Raw genomic sequence first — 21092 nt, 5'->3', positions numbered from 1 at the left:
CGAAAATTTATTCTCCAAATTGCAACTCACAAAGGCTTTAAAAAGAAAGGAAAATAAACATGCAGGTTTGTAGTCCTTCCATGACCTAAGGTCTTCCCATAGTGTTTTACAATCAAATAAGCTAATTATCAGTGAAGAAAACGATTGCATCTTTCACAACTTTAGCACTTTTACAGCAAGTAATATACTTTTGAAGTCATTAAGGAAGTAGAATATAAAGGTCAGTGCCAGTCCAATCTAAGAATTTCACAGGGGCAGGCAAGCCCAGGCCTGCCTAATGCTGCCCTAATTAACAAAAACTCAGGGTCACTTCCTGCTCATCCTTAATTTTTTTTTAATATATTCATGTGATATGGGCATCGCTGGCTGCCAGACCTGCTGAGCCTTTCAAGCATTTTCCATTTTTTGTTTCTGAGTTACAGCATCTCCAGTTCTTTCGGTTTTCATTTTTTAATCCCATCCCTGGTTGCCCTTGGGAAGGTGCGGGTGAGCTGCCTTCTTGAACTTGTACAATCCACCTGCTGTGGGTTGACCCACAATGCCATTTGGGAGGGAATTCCAGGATATTGATCCAGCAACAGGAAAGAAAGGGTGATATATTTCCAAGTCAAGATGGTGAATGGCTTGGAGGGGTACTTGCAGGTTGTGATGTTCCCATATATCTGCTGCCAATGTCATTCTTGATTATGGTCTAGAAAGTGCTGTCTAAGGATCTTTGGTGAATTTCTGCAGTGCATCTTGTAGATAGTAGATATGTTTGAGGTCTTATAAACAGCAGGTGAAGATCTGGCGATCTTTTTGGTGTAGACTGAGGGATGAATATTGGCAAGGACATCAAGAGAATGCCCTTGGTCTTCATTCAATTATATTTTAAGTTCACAGATATCTTGGTTTGACATTTCCTTCAAAAGATGGCACCTGTGGCAGTGTAGTAATTCCTCAGGGCTGCACAGCAATACTACCAAGTGTCTGGAGTGGATCTTGATTTTCAACCTTCTAATTGGGAGACAAAAGTGCTATGGCTGATGTATGCCAAGGATGCATGCCAACTTAAAAGAAAATCAAGTTGGAAATACAGGCTGAGACTAGAAATAAAAGCACTCAGGTGAGGATACAAGTCTTGTTCCACTGGTTCAGAATACAACGCAAAGACTTCGCAAATTCTCATTTGTATTTAGATGGATAACTGTCAAAACTTTTTGGGCAATTTTCCAATTTATGTTAAAATCAAATTTACTCAGAAGAGAAGCAATACCAGCTTCCAGTACTATATTAATCCAGTTTAAAATGTATGCATATTGTATATCAGTTCACAAAATCAACAAACTTACAGTTGATTACAACATCCATCCAACCAAAAAGTATACACTTCTTCCAAATGAACTTACATTTCTGTAAGAGGAGACATCTGCATATTGACATTCAAACCCAAGTTTAAAAGGCTTTAATTATTCTAAAATTCTAAAATAAATTGCTCAGCAATGCAATACCAAAGTATCTCTTTCAAAGTGCAATGATGACTGTAAGTCAAAATTAAAAATCACCACACCAGGTTATAGTCCAACAGGTTTAATTGGAGGTTCTAGCTTTTGGAGCACTGGTCCTTCATCAGGAGCAGCAGTCCGAAAGCTAGTACTTCCAAATAAACTTATTGGACTATAACCTGATGTTGTATGATTTTTAACTTTGTCCACCCCAGTCCAACACCGGCACCTCATCATCATAAGTCAAAAGCGCACTTAAATTTGTTTCTGAAGTTAATGGGTCTTACCTTATCTAATTCATGTTTCGAAGATTTACAATGCTTTATGAAGAACTCTGTCAACTTGATGATATCATCTTCATTCTCTAATCCTAAAGCCTACATAAAATAAAAAAATAAACAAAATTTCTATTTTTATTTTACAGTTAGATATGTCCAATAGTAGATCCACCTCTCAGAAAAGAAGTAATTTATGTAGTCTCCGTTGGAATGACCATCAGATAGCCTTGAGAGAGCACAATTTAAATTTATAAGGTTCTAAGTCAGTCAAGTATTCACTTCTTTCTCTACCCAGATCATTTTCTTCATGTATGATGACACATGTGAGGACCAAAGTCATTATTGTATTAACTGTGGGTCTCCTCGAGTAAATCTTATCATTATGGTCAGACAGTTGCGAAAACCATACCTGGGAACAGAAATAAAGGGTTTTTTTTTCCATGTTAATTCAGAAAATTACTAATTACACATTAATTTTTATTGATCCTTTTCCGTTGACTACACATCGTGGCCTATCACAGCATTTCTTCTTTGCTATTAAGAACATGTTCTGTATGAAAATAGCAAACATTAAATACATGAATTAGTGACATCTCAGCTACCTAAATAGAACTTTTCCTTGGAATTCAATTCTGTTATGAATTTTTTTTAAAAATCCTTTTATTTAAAAAGGTCAGTGTTACTAGATATTTTAATATAAAGTACATGCTATTCATTTACAATTATCAATGACCAACTGGAGTTTACAATTTAGAAGTGTGGGTTTTATCATTTATGCAGGAAAAGGGCCCAAACATATACCAATGTAGAAACTCCTACCAGTACTTTTGGAATGATAGTTTATACTCTTCATAATGGAATGTAAGAATTTATGCATGTTGTAGAGCTTTATCAACCCAATAATGAAACAATTAACTTGCACTGCATTTCATCATAGTGATCAGTCATGTCACAGCAAATTCAGTACATGTTGCCAATTTTCTACCAAATTGTTTGATGAGACAAGAGAAAGAAAATTTATTTTTTCCACTTTAGTATTCAAAGAATTATACACCACAGAAGAGGGCCACTTGCCCATTAGGCTCTGTTGATTCTTTGAAAGTCAACACAATTAATTTTTAAAGCTCTCCCAATCTTTTATCTTCAAATATTTATCAAATTATATTTTGAACACCATTATTTAATGTCCTTCTATCATTCTTTCAGGTACTGCACTCCAGTTCATAACAGTTCATTGAATAAAACATGTTCCTTCTGTCAACTCTTCTTACTTTACCTTAAATCTGTGCCTCTGCTTGCTTAACATTTATGTAACTGAAAACAGCTTCACCTGATTTACTCACAGTGACTGCACAAACATCTCATTTTAACCTTTCTACTTAATGAATAACCCCAAAATTTTCTGTCTCTCAATGTAATTTACCATTCATCCCAAGTGCTATTCTAACAAATATCCTTTATACGCCTTCTACGATCCTGACATGCTTCCTAAAGTATGAAAACCAGAACGGAGCACAGTTCTCCAGCTGGAGCCAAAGCAGGTTCGGGACAACTTTTTTCTTTATTTTGTTTTTATAAAGTTAAGGATCTTACACATTTCTGAAATAATTTTCTCAGTGTGTCCTGTTGCATTTAAAGATTCATACATCCCACATTCCCTCGGTTTCTGCAAGCCTTTTTAGCATTGCCTGTCTCCATTTTTCTGAACAAAATGAATTAATCAAACATAATAACAACAGCCAAAATAGGCAGCAAATAGTTGGAGTATTAGTCATCAGGGATTGTCACAAATGGAGCTAACTGAAATAGTGGAAAATATTAACATGAGTGCTGCAATTGTACCTGGCCATGTGGTTATCTTTCTTTAAAGTGCACATTTTATACCGTCATACCACTTTAATTAAAGGGCTTCTATTTCAAGATACCGATTGTATTTATACTATTTAGTTTCATTAAGTACTAAAAAAGTATTTGTACAAATCAAACACAGAATCTAAAGGTTACAAGGAAATGTTCTCATGAAAATCTGTAGCTCTTACAGCAAAAATGGCATCCAGTTTTATTAGCGATTGTTCATCCTTCTTGAGGGGAGCAAGAATTTTAAGAAGCTTGCTTTCAATCAGAAAACCCTGTCAAAAGAGGAAAATATTGCTTTATGCTCTAAATATTATATACATAGGAATTCTATGGAAATAAATATATCCCACAGGGAATTTACCCACTGTCTTGTGACTGCTACAAAGATTCATTGCATTTTCTTTTTCCTTTTGAAGTAATGTACCAACAGACTGGCACTTATAATCGAAAAAAATCAATTTATTCTATCTTAATCAGTTATTTATCACTAGTGAGTTTTGAGAAGATTTGTAGCTCAGGTCGAGATTCTGGATGTAAATTTGGTCACTGAGCTGGAAGGTTCATTTTCAGCCATTTCATCACCATACTAGATAACATCAACACTGAGCCTTCGGATGAAGCACTGGTGGTGTGGCCCGCTTTCTATTTATGTGTTTAGGGCTCCTTGGGTTGGTGATGTCATTTCCTGGGGTGACATGATTTATTGTGGTGATGTCATTTTCTGTTCTTTTTCTCAGGGGGTGGTAAATGGGACCCAAGTTAATGTGTTTGTTGATAGAGTTCCGGTTGGAATGCCATGCTTCTAGGAATTCTCGGGCCTGTCTCTATTTGTCTTGTCCTAGGATGGATGTGTTGTTCCAGTTGAAGTGGTGTCCTTCCTCATCTGTATATAAGGATACTAATGAGAGTGGGTCATGTCTTTTTATGGCTAGTTGATGTTCATTTATCCTGGTGGTTAGTTTTCTGCCTGTTTGTCCAATGTAGTGTTTGTTACAGTCCTTGCAAGGTATTTTGTAAATGACATTAGTTCTGCTTGTTGTCTGTATAGGGTCGTTCAAGTTCAGTAGCTGCTGTTTTAGTGTGTTGTTGGGTTTGTGGGCTACCATGATGCCAAGAGGTCTGAGTAGTCTGGCAGTCATTTCCGAGATGTCTTTGATGTAGGGAAAAGTGGCTAGGGTTTTTGGGTGTGTTTTGTCTGCTTGTTTGGGTTTGTTGCTGAGAAATCGGTGGACTGTGTTCATTGGGTACCAGTATTTTTGAATACACTGCTCTTCGTAGTTCCTCGTAGATGCTCTACTGCAACGTCTAGGAATGACAGTTTGTTGTTGTTTTCCTCCTCAAAGTGAATTTTCTCCCAGTAAGGGTATTACTGATGGTCTTGAAGGTTTCCTCTAATTTGTTGCGTTTAGTGATGACAAAGGTGACATCCACGTAGCTGAATTTGGGTCCGCTTTGTCATCACTGAACGAAACAAATTAGAGGAAACCTTCAAGACCAACAATAATACCCTTACGGACATACAAATATCCTTTCTGGCATAGAATTCACTAAAGAGGAGGAAAACAACAATAAACTGCCAATCCTAGATGTCACAGTAGAGCTGGGGAACTTCAAACTAGCGTCTACAGGCAAACAACACATATGGAGCAAATACTGAACTACAGAGGAGAAAGTGAGGACTGCAGATGCTGGAGATCAGAGCTGAAAATGTGTTGCTGGAAAAGCGCAGCAGGTCAGGCAGCATCCAAGGAACAGGAGAATCGACGTTTCGGGCATAAGCCCTTCTTCAGGAATGAGGAAAGTGTGTCCAGCAGGCTAAGATAAAAGGTAGGGAGGAGGGACTTGGAGGAGGGGCATTGGAGATGCGATAGGTGGAAGGAGGTCAAGGTGAGGGTGATAGGCCGGAGTGGGGTGGGGGCGGAGAGGTCAGGAAGAAGATTGCAGGTTAGGAAGGCGGTGCTGAGTTCGAGGGATTTGACTGAGACAAGGTGGGGGGAGGGGAAATGAGGAAACTGGAGAAATCTGAGTTCATCCCTTGTGATTGGAGGGTTCCTAGGCGGAAGATGAGGCGCTCTTCCTCCAACTGTCGTGTTGCTATGGTCTGGCGATGGAGGAGTCCAAGGACCTGCATGTCCTTGGTGGAGAGGGTGGGGAGTTGAAGTGTTGAGTCACAGGGTGGTTGGTCCGGGTTTCCCAGAGGTGTTCTCTGATACGTTCCACAAGTAGGCGGCCTGTCTCCCCAATATAGAGGAGGCCACATCGGGTGCAGCGGATGCAATAAATGATGTGTGTGGAGGTGCAGGTGAATTTGTGGCGGATATGGAAGTATCCCTTGGAGGGAAGTAAGGAGGGAGGTTTGGGTGCAAGTTTTGCATTTCTTGCGGTTGCAGGGGAAGGTGCCGGGAGTGGAGGTTGGGTTGGTGGGGGGTGTGGACCTGACGAGGGAGTCACGGAGGGAGTGGTCTTTTCGGAACGCTGATTGGGAGTGGAGGGAAATATATCCCTGGTGGTGGGGTCCGTTTGGAGGTGGCGGAAATGACGGCGGATGATATGCTGTATACGGAGGTTAGTGGGGTGGTAGGTGAGGACCAGTAGGGTTCTGTCCTGGTGGCGATTGGAGGGGCGGGGCTCAAGGGCAGAGGAGCGGGAAGTGGAGGAGATGCGGTGGAGGGCATTGGCGATTACGTCTGGGGGGAAATTGTGGTCTTTGAATTTCCCCCAATTTCCCCCCAGACGTGATCGACGATGCCCTCCACCGCATCTCCTCCACTTCCCGCTCCTCCGCCTTTGAGCCCCGCCCCTCCAACCGCCACCAGGATAGAACCCCACTGGTCCTCACCTACCACCCCACCAACCTCCATACACAGCATATCATCCGCTGTCATTTCCGCCACCTCCAAACGGACCCCACCACCAGGGATATATTTCCCTCCCCTCCTCTATCAGCGTTCCGAAAAGACCACTCCCTCCGTGACTCCCTCGTCAGGTCCACACCCCCCACCAACCAAACCTCCACTCCCGGCACCTTCCCCTGCAACCGCAAGAAATGCAAAACTTGCACCCACACCTCCCTCCTTACTTCCCTCCAAGGCCCCAAGGGATACTTCCATATCCGCCACAAATTCACCTGCACCTCCACACACATCAGTTATTGCATCCACTGCAGCCGATGTGGCCTCCTCTATATTGGGGAGACAGGCCGCCTACTTGTGGAATGTTTCAGAGAACACCTCTGGGACATCCGGACCAACCAACCCAACCACCCCGTGGCTCAGCACTTCAACTCCCCCTCCCACTCCACCAAGGACATGCAGGTCCTTGGACTCCTCCATCGCCAGACCATAGCAACACGACAGTTGGAGGAAGAGCGCCTCATCTTCCGCCTAGGAACCCTCCAATCACAAGGGATGAACTCAGATTTCTCCAGTTTCCTCATTTCCCCTCCCCCCACCTTGTCTCAGTCCCAACCCTCGAACTCAGCACCGCCTTCCTAACCTGCAATCTTCTTCCTGACCTCTCCGCCCCCACCCCATTCCGGCCTATCACCCTCACCTTGACCTCCTTCCACCTATCGCATCTCCAATGCCCCTCCCCCAAGTCCCTCCTCCCTACCTTTTATCTTAGCCTGCTGGACACACTTTCCTCATTCCTGAAGAAGGGCTTATGCCCGAAACGTCGATTCTCCTGTTCCTTGGATGCTGCCTGACCTGCTGCGCTTTTCCAGCAACACATTTTCAGTACTGAACTACAGAACCAATCATCTCAACACGCACAAACAAAGCTGCATTAGAACATTATTTCAATGAGCCACCACACACTGCAGCACAGAAGAACTAAAAAGAGCAGAGGAAAATCACCTTTACGGTGTATTAAAAAAGTAAAGGTTTCTCTCAGTGCTCTTAAGCAAGAAAATGTAATTTTAACATCCTCGACGGCCAACTAACATAGAACAAATAGCCAACAAAAGACATGGTAACTAATTTGATCTAGGGCATGGATGGTATTATGGTCATGGTCATCTTCCAGCACAATGTCTTTAGTTGCACGCCAAATGGTGAAAGGGCATTTTCGATTGAACATAACCTGCACCAGAAATTCCAAAATCTTTTGCAGTGGTTTGGCTGATTTTCAGGTGAATTGCACTGGAAATACTGAGACACAAAATTCCACACCATTGTACATATACATATCACCTATATGCACAGCAATTATTTTGTGTGCAATGCACACTGGAGTTTGATTACATAGTACAGGAGCACATTGAATTAAATAATGTTCACGACATTTTGGAGGTTGAACAGAGAGTCTGACACAATTACATCCTATTGAACGAAAAGCTGTTTTTGAGAATAAGAAAAATACTTACAGACTCATCACACAAGACTTCTAGCAATGTTTTGACAGTCGACAAGGAGATATTTCCAGGTGTTCCACCACATAACTCCAATGCTTTTTCCTCACTAGCTGAATAACAAATGTTTTGGAAAAGAGCATTCCACCATGATGATTCCTGGACTGTATCTGTTTCTGTTCCATCGTCCAAATCTCTTTCCCTTTTTCTTGCTGAAACAAGTTTAAACGCTGTTAAAGTTCACATTTTACCAACATCAAAATATATTCAATTGGTGCATTGAAGAAATGAATTGGAGCATTAAGATACAGAAGTAAATTGGAGAGATGCTGGATTGATATTGTTCCATCACGATGATGATTTCCAGATATGAGGAAAAATATTCCAGGGACATGACAGCTGAATTGAGACCTCCAGGAAAGAAAAGGATAGAAAATCAGACAGAATAAAAATTATACAGAAATTTGAAAACAGACTAGCCATTCCAGCTGATTTTCAAGAGGACACATAGGGATGGGCAATAAAAGAGACCTTTTATCAGCAATGCTCAAATCCAAAGAATGAATGAAAATAATTTATCACCAGATTGTTAATAGTGGAATATTCCAAATCACAACTTGACTGATAAAATTCATAATATAACATTTGCAATAAATGAAACAAATTAAGTTATTCTGTTTTCAGCAATTAATTATCAACTAATCAATATATTTAAAATTATCTTGGTTATTTACAAATGACTAGTTACCATTCAAAGATTACTGAGTCCCATGCCCTCTTATTTTCCTGCACAGCTCTTAAGCACATTATAGAATCCCTACCTCCGAGAATAACTTCTTCTGCCAACTCAGCAGCTGTTCTTTTCTTCTTAGCCTTGCATACAATTGGCCCAACATTGTTCATAAAACACAGATCTGGACTTGTCCAACTCAAGCCCAATTGCTGCTCATGAATTATTCGGTCAACATCAAGGGCCTTTCTGACTAATTCCTTTGCTTCTTTCTCATTCATTAACCAAACACCTTCAAATTTTTTTGCATCAATTGCAGCAAAATGTCTGGTAAAACAATAGATAAGATACTGAACTTACCAACATTTCAATCAAGCATTTACCTTTTTTTTTCAAAAATAAAAATTAAACAGCATAGAAAGTTTTTGTTAGCAGTCTAGAGATGAGAGTAAAATTGCCTTCCAGTCTCTAATTTTATTTGCATTTTCATTTTATACTTGCATAATTCTGGGTTCATATCGAAAATTACTGGACTTGCTTGTTTCAAAATATACATACTTGTCAGCATTTTACAATGTGTATAATTCAGTTTTAAATCTGAAACAAAAATGGAATTTGTTGGCTGAACGCAGCAGATCTGGCAGCATCTGTGGGGAATAAGCAAAGCTAACATTTCAATTCCAGGGACTCCATCAGAATATGTGACTATCAGAACATTTAAGCACTTGCCAATGCAGTATCTATGCACCTGAAAATGCACAAGGGGCTGCCTTCTGGCACTACAGAGGATGGAAAGGCTTGTTAGCCACCATTTCCATCACCTCCATGACCAGACACGTATTCCCTTCCCCTCCCATGTCAGTATTCCTCAGAGACTGTCCCTCTGGGACACTCTGATCCACTGCTCCTCCATTTCCACAATGGGCGGCACGGTAGCTCAGTGGTTAGCGCTGCTGCCTCAAGGCACTTGGGACCCAGGTTCAATTCCTGCTTCGGGCAACTGTCTGTGTGGAGTTTGCACATTCTCCCCGTGTCTGCGTGGGTTTCCTCCGGGTGCTCAGGTTTCCTCCCATAGTCCAAAGATGTGCAAGTTAGGTGAATTGGCCACGCTAAATTGCCCATAATGTCCAGGGACGTATAGGGTTAGGTACATTAGTCAGGGAAATATAGGGTAGGGGAATGGGTCTGGGTGAGTTACTCTTCAGAGGGTCAGTGTGGACTTGTTGGGCCGAAGGGCCTGTTTCCACACTGTAGGGAATCTAATCTAATCTCACAATCCCAGTTTCCCATACAATACAGGTGTAACACCTGCCCATTTACTTCCACGCCATCCAAGTCCTAGATATACTTTCAAGCTGAAGCAGTGATGTACTTGAACTTCATTTAATCTAGTTTACTGCATTCACTGTTCACGGTGTGGTCTCCTCTCCACTGGGGAGACTGCTTTGCAGAACACCTATGTTCTCCACAAAAATAACCCTGAGCTCCCAGATGCCTGCCACATTAATATATCACCATGTTCCCTGGCCAACATTTCTGTCACAGGCCTACTCCAGTGAGCGTCAGCACAAGCTCGAAAAACAACATTTCATTTTCCGCTTGGGGTCCTGCCGCCACTAAGACTCAAGAGTGAGTTCAATAACTCCTCAGCCACTATTGTAAGCCATTATGGGGAGGAATATGAGAGGAGAGGGAATGAAATGTGCAATGTGACCAATACAACCACCAGTGATACAGACTTGCATTGAGAGAGAAAGAAACAGTTCTGGGTGGCTTCTAAGTATGATGCTAAACCTTCCATCCCAGAAAGCTTCAGGAGAAATAGGAACACAGGGTGACAATGTAGAGGAATGAGATAATCATAGAAATTTTCAAATAAGAATAGTGCCCATGAAGGGGAACTATATTTACAATAATAGCTAAAACAGAAGTTAAAGAGAGCATTGGGAGGCCAAACGTTCAATGGAAATTAGTTTGGGGGAGTAGAAGTTGGGTCCCATGCATGATGCAAGTTTAGATAGGGCAAGAGGAAGATAGGGAAGAAACTTGAGAAAAGTTTGGGCAAAAGAGAAATAAAACTAACAGAGGTAGTTGAACAGAGATCTCATTTGTGGGAGATGAAAAATTCAATCTCCAGATACCTGTTAGACAATGGGGCTGGAAGAATAAAGACAAAAAACAGCTTAAGGAAGTGATTTATGAAAGAGGAGTCTGGGGTAATCTATGCCTATTAAGATTAGTCCAAATTGGTGAACTATTTTGCCATTAGAGATGCAGCCTAGCTAGGCTTGACATGGTTAAACTCTATCTGACTTTGGACAGCTAAGGCAGTTGTGTTCCAGACACAAGCAATCCTTGAACCAGAGAACGGAACAACTGGGATCTTCCAAGAGATAGGATGAGAAAAAGTGAATACTTTGCTGTGAGCAAGGCCACTGAGAGACAATAACTATAAAGGAACTGAGAGGAAAATCAAGCCAACAACCAGGCAGTACACAATTTGAGTACATGCTTATAAATTATCTGTTTTTCTTACCACACACAGATGTGGTAAAAAGTGAGTTTAAAAGCTGAGGGAATTTGGCTAGTTAACAATAGGAATGTGCACTGAGAGGTACCCTTAGTAATAATATACACAATAATAAATTTGTATTAAGATTCAAAAACCTCATTTTCTTCTGTAGGTCTTTATATAGTTCTACCGTCCGCTTATACTGGTCACTTAGATTCTGATTCTCTTCGCGATACATTTTCTCCTGTTTAGCCAATCTTCCCATCAACCTGTTCAGAATGTCATGTAACCTGTGAAGCAATGCGTATGAGACACTTTTTTAGTTAGAGGTGTCATCTGAAAATTTTGCAATTACAAACCCATTGGACCATCAACTGTATGCCAATAACACTTTCTACTTCAGAGCCCTTGCCATCTCGAAGACCCGCAGACCAGACTTCGAATTGCTTGCAGCCATATTTATTACTTAACTGTTATGTGTGTAATTTTGGTTCAGTGGCAAAGCTCTGGCTTTGTGGTTTACATTAGTGATTTCTTTTCAGTCATTTCAGACAAAGCAAAGCAATTTTCTAAAACAATAGTTTGAAAATGCTGCCCACATCCTACTGAAATACCAAACAACTAACATTGTGTATTTTGCTTTTACTATCAGAAAATGTGTTTTCTCAATATTTTAGTGAAATACAGAAGTCACCCGCCCCGTATCCATGGGGGATACGTTCCAAGATATACCGTGGAAGCCCAAAACCACGGATAGGAGCAAACCCATTTATATAAATGGGAAACTTATCTTCCTAGCAGCCCCCTGGTCTCTGGTTCTGGAATGTTACCTGTAACATGCTTGGGCCGCAGTAAACCGTGGGTAACTGAAACCACGGAAAACAATTCCGTGGATACAGCAGTTGCCCTGTACTCAAATATTTCTACAAGATATTATCTTTCCCAACTTTAACTCATTAACCAGCTAGGAAAATAGAACCAGTCTGACTCAAGAATGGAATACAGAGACTCTAACCTTACACCATTAATGCATTGTCTGAGCTGAGATGTCACCTTTTTTTGATAAAACCTTAAGTTATCTCGGGAACGTGCTTGAAAGTAGTTCTGGGATTTACATATTAATGAATTGAAACCTACTACCCATTCTAAAAGATGAAATACTTAACAGCAATCTAGGTTTGTTCAATATATCACATTAGCTGTATGACACTGTGATCCTTCTCCACTAGCTACCTGATGAAGGAGCAGTACTCCAAAAGCTTCTACTTCCGAGTTATAGTCCACTGTTGGACTATAACTTGGTGTGGTGTGATTTATAACTTTGTCCGCCCCAGTCCAACACTGGCACCTCCACATCATGGCATCCAGGAAAAGAAATGAAACTTATAGCTTTGAGATCCTCCTGGTCTGTACAGATAAATGCCATCTAAAAGCAACTCATTTATCTTTGCCAAGAGATAAGCAGTAAGAAGGGAGAAAAGTGAGGAATGACTAACTACAGCCTCGCTTGTATACTGCGGAGTAAAATGTTTTGGGGAGCAACATTTAGTTATACTATCTCAGGTAGCATTAGAGAGAAAAAAAATACAATTATCCACTCGATCAGTGTGCCTGTTGAGTTCTGAAAATGTAATTTAACTAAAGACTGTGGTCTTCCATTCAATTAATTATTTCATTGTGGTGGAGGTGAAGAGAGAAAAAAAGAGACACTGCTTCCTCCTAAGATTTCAGGATAAACTAATGTGGTCCAGTTATAACAACAAGACAACAAAAAAGACCGCACAAATTTAATGCAATGATTATCTAAATGTACTTCTTTATCAAATCATCTTGTTCCTCCTTTAACCAAATTCAGAATTAGGTGTCATAAACATAAGATTGTCAATATTAAGGCCAAAAGCAATTTAAGAGAACTATCTTTACTCAAAGTGGATTGAATATGGAACTTGCTGGTCATATGAAGTAGCCAAGGCAAAAAACGTTGATGCATTTAAGGAGAAGCTAGATAAGCATATGTCAGAGAAAAGAATTGAATATATGTGTAAGATGAGATGAAGTGAGGTATGAGTGGGCTCAAATGCAGGATAATACCAGTTGTATTATACCAAATACCAGGATAATACCAAATGTGCTGTAAAATGTGATGTGATTTAAATTACCTGGTAATCTTCCTTTTCTGTTGAGATTTTGTGACTGTGTTCTCTTCATCACGTTTCTTCAACACCTGGAAGTTGTACTCAAGTTTTTCTTGGTTTAGTTGGTATACAGCTTTCATCTGCTCTAGCTGCTGCTCAAGAATCTAAATAAATAATCAAAGGTTTTAAATGATGCCATTTGGTCATTTCGTTAATTAGAAACAGTTGTTAACTTGGTTTAATTTTCATTGTTGATAATGTTGTCACAAGTAAATTTAGAACCAACGTTGTATCGGAGAAAATAATGCACACTTCAAAATCATTTAACATACAATCAAAATGTTGATTGATACTCAACATTCATTTCCTCAGCAAGTTTTGAGAAGATCTGCAGTTCAGGTTGAGGTCCTGGATATAAGTGTGCTCGCTGAGCTGGAAGGTTCTTTTTCAGACGCTTCGTTACCATACTAGGTAACATCACAATGAGCCTCTGGTGAAGCATTGGTGGTAAGGCCCGCTTTTTATTTGTGTGTTTAGGTTTCCTTGGATTAGTGATGTCATTTCCTGTTCTTTTCTTCAGGGGGTGGTAAATGGGATCCAAAGCTTCGTCCAGAGACATGCGCAAGAATTCCAAGAAGCATGATTCCAACCGGAACATTAACTTGGATCCCATTTACCAACCCCTGAGGAAAGTGAACAGGAAATGACGTTGCCAACCCAAGGAAATCTAAACACATACATAGAAAGCGGGCCAGACCACCAGTGCTTCACCTAAGGCCCACTGATGATGTAACCTAGTATGGTGACGAAATATCTGAAAACGAATCTTCCAGCTCAGCAAGCAAACTTATATCCATTTATCTCGTCAGTTTGCTTTCATTAATGGCCACCAGTCTTTCACCCATCGCATATCATTTAAGGGACAAGGCAAGATTTGAAGAGGGGAATCTGTAACAGCATATCTCGGTTTTACCAAAGTTGAACCGCATACTATGTATGAAAATTTGCAACACTATCCAAACAGGGACGGAGCCAAAATATTAAATTTGTCGTGCTCAGTTTCTGACTAACCTGCTCAGCATTTCCAGAGACAGAGGTTAGCAAAATGGTACCAAGGATACAGGAATTCAGTTACGTAGAGACTAGAGATGCTGGAATTTCCATAGAGCTGAGAGGGTTAAGGGAGATTTAATAGAAGGTTTATAATTATTAAGAGTTTCAATGAGAGTGATTAGGTAGAAATTAATTTCACTGACAAAAGAATTGGTAACCAGAGAACACAGATTTATTGGCAATTGGCAAAAAAAGATCCTGGGATTTTGAATCAACTGCCTGAAAGGGTGATGGAGTCAGATTAAGAACTGATTTTTAAAAGGAATATATAGAAACTTGAAAAAGAATAAATTTCAGGCCTATAAGAAATGAACAGGTGAGTGGAACCAATCAACTGTTCTTTCAATGAGCTGGCACAAGCAGCTAAATAGTCTGTTGTACTGTCGTATTAATCAATGTTCTGTTTGCAAAAAGGTAGAATTAAACAAAGAAATAACTTATTTTTGCATTAATCCTATATGTTGTCAATTAGTGGGGAAGGCTTATTAATTAAACATTATCAAACATTTCCAATGTTTATGGATATAAATAAACGATATAATTATCTAACGTATTATGTCTTTCCCATAATATGTGAAAATATGTGGAAACTAACTTGATTGTTTCAAGTAAGACAGACATAGGAGCAGAAATTAGGTCATTCAGCTGATTGAGTCTGCTCTGCCATTCAATCATGGCTGATAAGTTTCTCAACCCCATTCTCCCGCCTTCTCTCCGTAACCCTTGATCCCTTTGATACTCAAGAACCTATCTATCTCAGTCTTAAATGTACTCAATGACCTAGCCTCCACACCATTCTGAGGCAGTGAATTCCACTGATCCACTACCGTCTAAAGAAGCTTCTCCTTATCTCCATTCAAAAAGGGTTTTCCTTTAATTTAAGGCTACGCCCCAGGTCCTAGTCTCCCCTACCGTTGGAAACATCGTCCCAACATCTACTCCATCCAGGCGATTCAGTATTCTGCATGTTTCGATTAGATCCCTCTGATCCTTGTAAACTCCATCGAGTGTAAACTGAGAGTCCTCAAACATTCCTCATGTGTTAAGCTTTTCATTCCTGGGACCATTCTCATGAACTTCCTCTGAACATGCTCCAGGGCCATATTTCCTGATACATACTAGTGCAGTTTCTCCCTATTCAAGGTTGTAACCTTGAACACCTATGGTTGAGACATGCTGAGACAAACAAGGAAATGGGAATTATGTGCTAATCGCCTAAATGCTACCTATGAGCAACTCCAATTCCTTCATGGTTACCAAAGGAATCAAATATTACATCCTGTGTCAGATACAGACCATCAATCAACAACCCACAAGCCAGGGAAACAGTCAGACAAAATGGTCTCAGGATGATCCAGATTATGATTAAGGACACACACAACAGATGACACAGGTACAGACAAGAAATGGTGTAACAAAAATCATGATTTTCAAAAAACAACCAACCAGAAGTGGACCATGACAGTCGAACAGGCCATCACCATTGGGCAGAACAGAACCACAAACAGAAAAAGAATGGTACTCCAAGACAGAATGTCTAAGCTAACCAACAGCAGAGAAGACAACACGACAGACATCTGGGTAAGAAACCTCTCCAACAGACAGCTTATTACAGACACAGAAAAAGCCGTACTAGCCAAGGGACTAAACTACAACCACAGGGTTGCAAAAACAACAGACTTCCTAGCTGCACTAGAATGTACGCTCAGAACTAATGGAGTAACCAAAGAGACACAGCAAGCAGTCAGACAAAGCATTCCTTACTAACAAAGGAATGACAAATGAACAGCCTCAACACCAAACAGAGAGAAGCTCTAAAAACAGTCAAAATTGACAAGAAAGTAATCTTAGTACCAGCGGGTAAAGGCAGAATGACAGTTATTATAGACAAGATCAAATATATGCAGAAAGCAGAGAAAGTACTTGAAGATATCGACAGCTACCCTGAGAGGGAGGATAATCCCATGCCATAGCTAACCAATAGAAAATATATCACATTACAGAACTTACAAAAAAACAGACTGACAACCAGGATTGACCTACAAAAGATGAAACCAAAAAGCAACAGCACTCCAAGATTTTACAGACTATCCAATGTACACAAACCTGATATACCACTTAGACACATCGTGGCATTCCAGGAACTCCATCACATAAACTGGCAAGAGAACTTCAACAAAAACTGAAACATCTTATCAGCAGATCCAAACACTGGATAGCGTTTAGTGGCTAGTTGGTATTCATGGATGCACATTGTTAGTTGTATGCCTGTTTGTCCTATATAGAGTTTTGTGCAGTCTTTGCATGGACACAATCACTCCATACAATCATCACAGGAATTCCTAGATAACATCAAAAACATAAACAAAGCAATGGTCTCATTCAACGTAACAGCACTACTCACTTCAACTGACAAAACTCTAGGCAGAGAGACAATAGCCAACCTCCTGAACAAACAGAACAGATGACACGACGGGGAACCTATCAACAAGGTCTGCATACTCAAACTACTGGACCTGTGCTTGACGACATATTCACATTCAACAACCAAATACATGAACAGATCAATGAGACACCTCTGGGCTCACCCATCTCCGGGTTCATAGCAAAAGCTGTGATGCAAAGAATGGAACTAACAGCCTTTGATGTGGGAGTTCAGAGCAGGGGTCATAGTCTAAGGATATGGAATAACCTATTCAGGACTGAGATGACGAGCAATCTTTTCACCAATTCTGGATCAGATATGTGAACGACACTTCTGTAATTATTAAGAGAACAGAAATCGAGAACACAACACCATGCTCACAGGGTTCAGATTTACGAGAGGAGGAAAACAACAATCAACTCCTGGATATGATGGTGGAAAGAACGCAAAATGGTGAATGCACCACAAAAGTGTGCAGAAAAGCCACATATTAGGACCAGATCGTGAACTACAACAGCAACCACCCAAACACACACGAGATGCTGCATTCTGACCTTGTTCAAAAGGGCTACAACACAGTACTCTTGACTTGCGAAGAGCAGAAGAATATCTCTACAGAGTCTTCACCAAGAACAGATATCCTCGCAACTGCACCCGCAGATGCCTAACAGACAAACAACATGACGAGGCCATGCCATGACCGAACACAGTAACCACTTACCTTATATGAAAATACGTCTCGGAAATGACAGCCAGACGTCTCCGACCACTTATATTCATGGCAGCTCATAAACTGACAACCATGTTCAGACAACTCACTAGAATAAAACAGCCTATACCCATCATGTGCAAGACTAAAGTAATTTACAAGATTCCATGTAAGGACTGCACAAAACAGTATATAGGACAAACAGGCAGACAACTAACAATCTGCACCCATGAACACCAACTAGCTACTAAATGCCACGACCAGCTATCCCTAGTAGCCACATACAATGATGACAAGGACCACAAATTCGACTGGGACAACACAACGATCATAAGACAAGCTAAAAGATGACAGCCAGCGAATTTCTCGAAGCACGGCACTCATCCGCGGACTTGATCAACAAACACAGAGCTAGACCCAATATATCAGTCACTACAACAAACAATCAGAACCAGCAACTGAAAACAGCAGGAATGGAACCAAATCAATTGCAGAAGACACAGTACAGCAGCACTTCACAGGAGGCTCCAAAGCACTGAGGATGTCACCTAGACAGGGTACAAAAAGTCTGCAAATCAATTTCCCAGATTGGCGAATATACCCACAACTACAGTTTCTCCCTATTTATAACTGGTTTTGCCTGGTCTTCTACTGGTTTCCATTTCGAGCCTTATATACATTCCAATGGCCTTTATTTACCACAGAAACATAGAAAATAGGAGCGGGAGTAACCATTCAGGCCTTTGAGCTGCTTTACAATTGCTTATGATAAAGGATGATCATCCAACTAACCTGCACCCGTTTACCTCCATATCCTTTGATCCTTTCAGCCCTCGGTGCTCTATCCAACTCTCTTGAAATCATTCAATATTTTGGCCTTGACTAGTTTCTATAGTAGTAAATTCCACAGGCTCACCACTCTCTTGGTGAAAAGGTTTCCCCTCATCTTAGTCCTATATCCTTAGACTATGACCCCTGCTCTGAACTTCCACATCATCAGGTACATCCTTCCTACATCTACCTGTCCAGTCCTACCAAAGTTTTATAGGTTTCCATGAGCTCTCTCCTCATTCTTCTGAACTCCAGCAAATATAATCCTAAATGACTCAATCTATCCTCATACATCTGATTTGCCATCATATTTTTGTGCAGATATCTTTCTGCACTCTGTCTGTAACAAGAAAATCTCTTCTCAGATAAGAAGAGCAAAACTGCACATAATATTCCAGGCTTGGTCTTACAAAAACCCTGCATAATTGCCCAAAAAAATCCCTGCTCTTGTATTCAAATTCTCTCCTGTGAAGGCCAACATATCATTTGTCGTTTTGACCATATGCTGCACCTGCATGCTCACCTTCAGTGACTGGTGTACAAGGATACCCAGGTTTCGTGCATATTCTCCTCTGTGAGCATAAGAGGTATAGTTAGTAAGTTTGCAGATGACACCAAAATTGGATTTGTAGTGGACAGTGAAGAAGGTTACCTCAGATTACAACAGGATCTTGATCAGATGGGCCAATGGGCTGAGAAGTGGCAGATGAAGTTTAACTTAGGTAAATGTGAGGTGCTGTATTTTGGGAAAGCAAATCTTAGCAGGACTTATACACTTAATAGTAAGGTCCTAGGGAGTGTTGCTGAACAAAGAGACCATGGAGTGCAGGTTCATAGCTCCTTGAAAGTGGAGTCACAGGTAGATAGGATAGTGAAGAAGGCGTTTGGTATGCTTTCCTTTATTGGTCAGAGTATTCAGTACAGGTGTTGGGAGGTCATGTTGCAGCTGTACAGACATCAGTAAGGCCACTTAGAGACCATAATTCTATTTGTTTTAAAATTGTGATGGAAAAGGATAGACCAGATCTAAAAGTTGAAATTCTAAATTGGAGAAAGGCCAATTTTGACGGTATTAGGCAAGAACTTTCGAAAGCTGATTGGAGGCAAATATTCGCAGGTAAAGGGACGGTTGGAAAATGGGAAGCCAGAGAAAGTATATTCCTGTCAGGGTGAAAGGGAAGGCTGGTAGGTATAGGGAATGCTGGATGACTAAAGAAATTGAGGGTTTGGTTAAGAAAAAGAAGGAAGCATATGTCAGGTATAGACAGGATAGATCGAGTGAGTCCTTAGAAAAGTATAAAGGAAGTAGGGGTATTCTTAAGAGGGAAATCAGGAGGGCAAAAAGGGGACATGAGATAGCGTTGGCAAGTAGAATTAAGGAGAATCCAAAGGGTTTTTACAAATATATTAAGGACAAAAGGGTAACTAGGGAGAGAATAGGGCCTCTCAAAGATCAGCAAGGCGGCCTTTGTGTGGAGCCACAGAAAATGCAGGGGATACTAAATGAATATTTTGCATCAGAATTTACTGTGGAAAAGGATATGGAAGATATAGTCTGTGGGGAAATAGATGGTGACATCTTGCAAAATGTCCAGACTACAGAGGAGGAAGTGCTGGATGTCTTGAAACGGTTAAAGGTGGATAAATCCCCAGGACCTGATCAGGTGTACCCGAGAACTCTGTGGGAAGCTAGAGAAGTGATTGCTGGGCCTCTTGCTGAGGTACTTATATCATCGATAGACACAGGTGAGGTGCTGAAAGATTGGAGGTTGGCAAACATGGCGCCACTGTTTAAGAAGGGCAGTAAAGACAAGTCAAGGAACTATAGACCGGTGAGCCTGACCTCAGTGGTGGGCAAGTTCTTGGAGAGAATCCTGAGGGACAGGATGTATATGTATTTGGAAAGGCAAGGACTGATTCGGGATAGTCAACATGGCTTTGTGTGTGGGAAATCATGTCTCACAAACTTGATTGAGTTTTTTGAAGAAGTAACAAAGAAGATTGATGAGGGCAGAGCAGTAGATGTGATCTATATGGACTTCAGTAAGGCGTTCGACAAGGTTCCCCATGGGAGACTGATTAGCAAGGTTAGATTTCATGGAATACAGGGAGAACTAGCCATTTGGATAAAGAACTGGCTCAAAGGTAGAAGACAGAGGGTGGTGGTGGAGGGTTGGTTTTTAGACTGGAGGCTTGTGACCAGTGAAGCGCCACAAGGATCGGTGCTGGGCTCTCTACTTTTTGTCACTTACATAAATGATTTGGATGCGAGCATAAGAGGTATAGTTAGTAAGTTTGCAGATGACACCAAAATTCGAGGTGTAGTGGACAGCGAAGAGGGTTACCTCAGATTACAGCAGGATCTGACCAGATGGGCCAATGGGCTGAGAAATGGCAGATGGAGTTTAATTCAGATAAATGTGAGGTGCTGCATTTTGGGAAAGCAAATCTTAGAAGGACTTATACACTTAATGGTAAGGTCCTAGGGAGTGTTGCTGAACAAAGAGACCTTGGAGTGCAGGTTCATAGCTCCCTGAAAATGGAGTTGCAGGTAGATAGGATAGTGAAGAAGACGTTTGATGTGCCTTCCTTTATTGGTCAGAGTATTGAGTACAGGAGTTAGGAGGTCATGTTGCAGCTGTACAGGACATTGGTTAGGCCACTGTT

At 40.8% G+C, this 21092-nt stretch overlaps 1 protein-coding gene across 3 annotated transcripts in view; it reads right to left on the bottom strand.

The window, feature by feature from the left end:
* drc1 (dynein regulatory complex subunit 1 homolog (Chlamydomonas)) overlaps positions 1-21092 on the bottom strand; it is an 81093-nt gene that overhangs the window by 32702 nt on the left and 27299 nt on the right. For all 3 annotated transcript variants that reach the window (XM_087977148.1, XM_087977162.1, XM_087977155.1), the window contains exons 8-13: positions 13372-13511; positions 11368-11502; positions 8792-9027; positions 7986-8182; positions 3802-3891; positions 1772-1861 (exon numbers count right to left, since the gene is read on the bottom strand). In XM_087977148.1, the coding sequence (XP_087833274.1) occupies positions 1772-1861; positions 3802-3891; positions 7986-8182; positions 8792-9027; positions 11368-11502; positions 13372-13511 (888 nt within the window). The remainder of the gene's footprint in view (positions 1-1771; positions 1862-3801; positions 3892-7985; positions 8183-8791; positions 9028-11367; positions 11503-13371; positions 13512-21092) is intronic.

Source organism: Chiloscyllium plagiosum, unplaced genomic scaffold (assembly GCF_037043375.1).
Source record: "Chiloscyllium plagiosum isolate Xiang-an unplaced genomic scaffold, Cpla_swu_hap1 HiC_scaffold_3, whole genome shotgun sequence".
NCBI lineage: Eukaryota > Metazoa > Chordata > Chondrichthyes > Orectolobiformes > Hemiscylliidae > Chiloscyllium > Chiloscyllium plagiosum.
The sequence above is the reverse complement of the archived record's forward strand: the minus strand, read 5'-3'. Positions and strand labels throughout refer to the sequence as shown.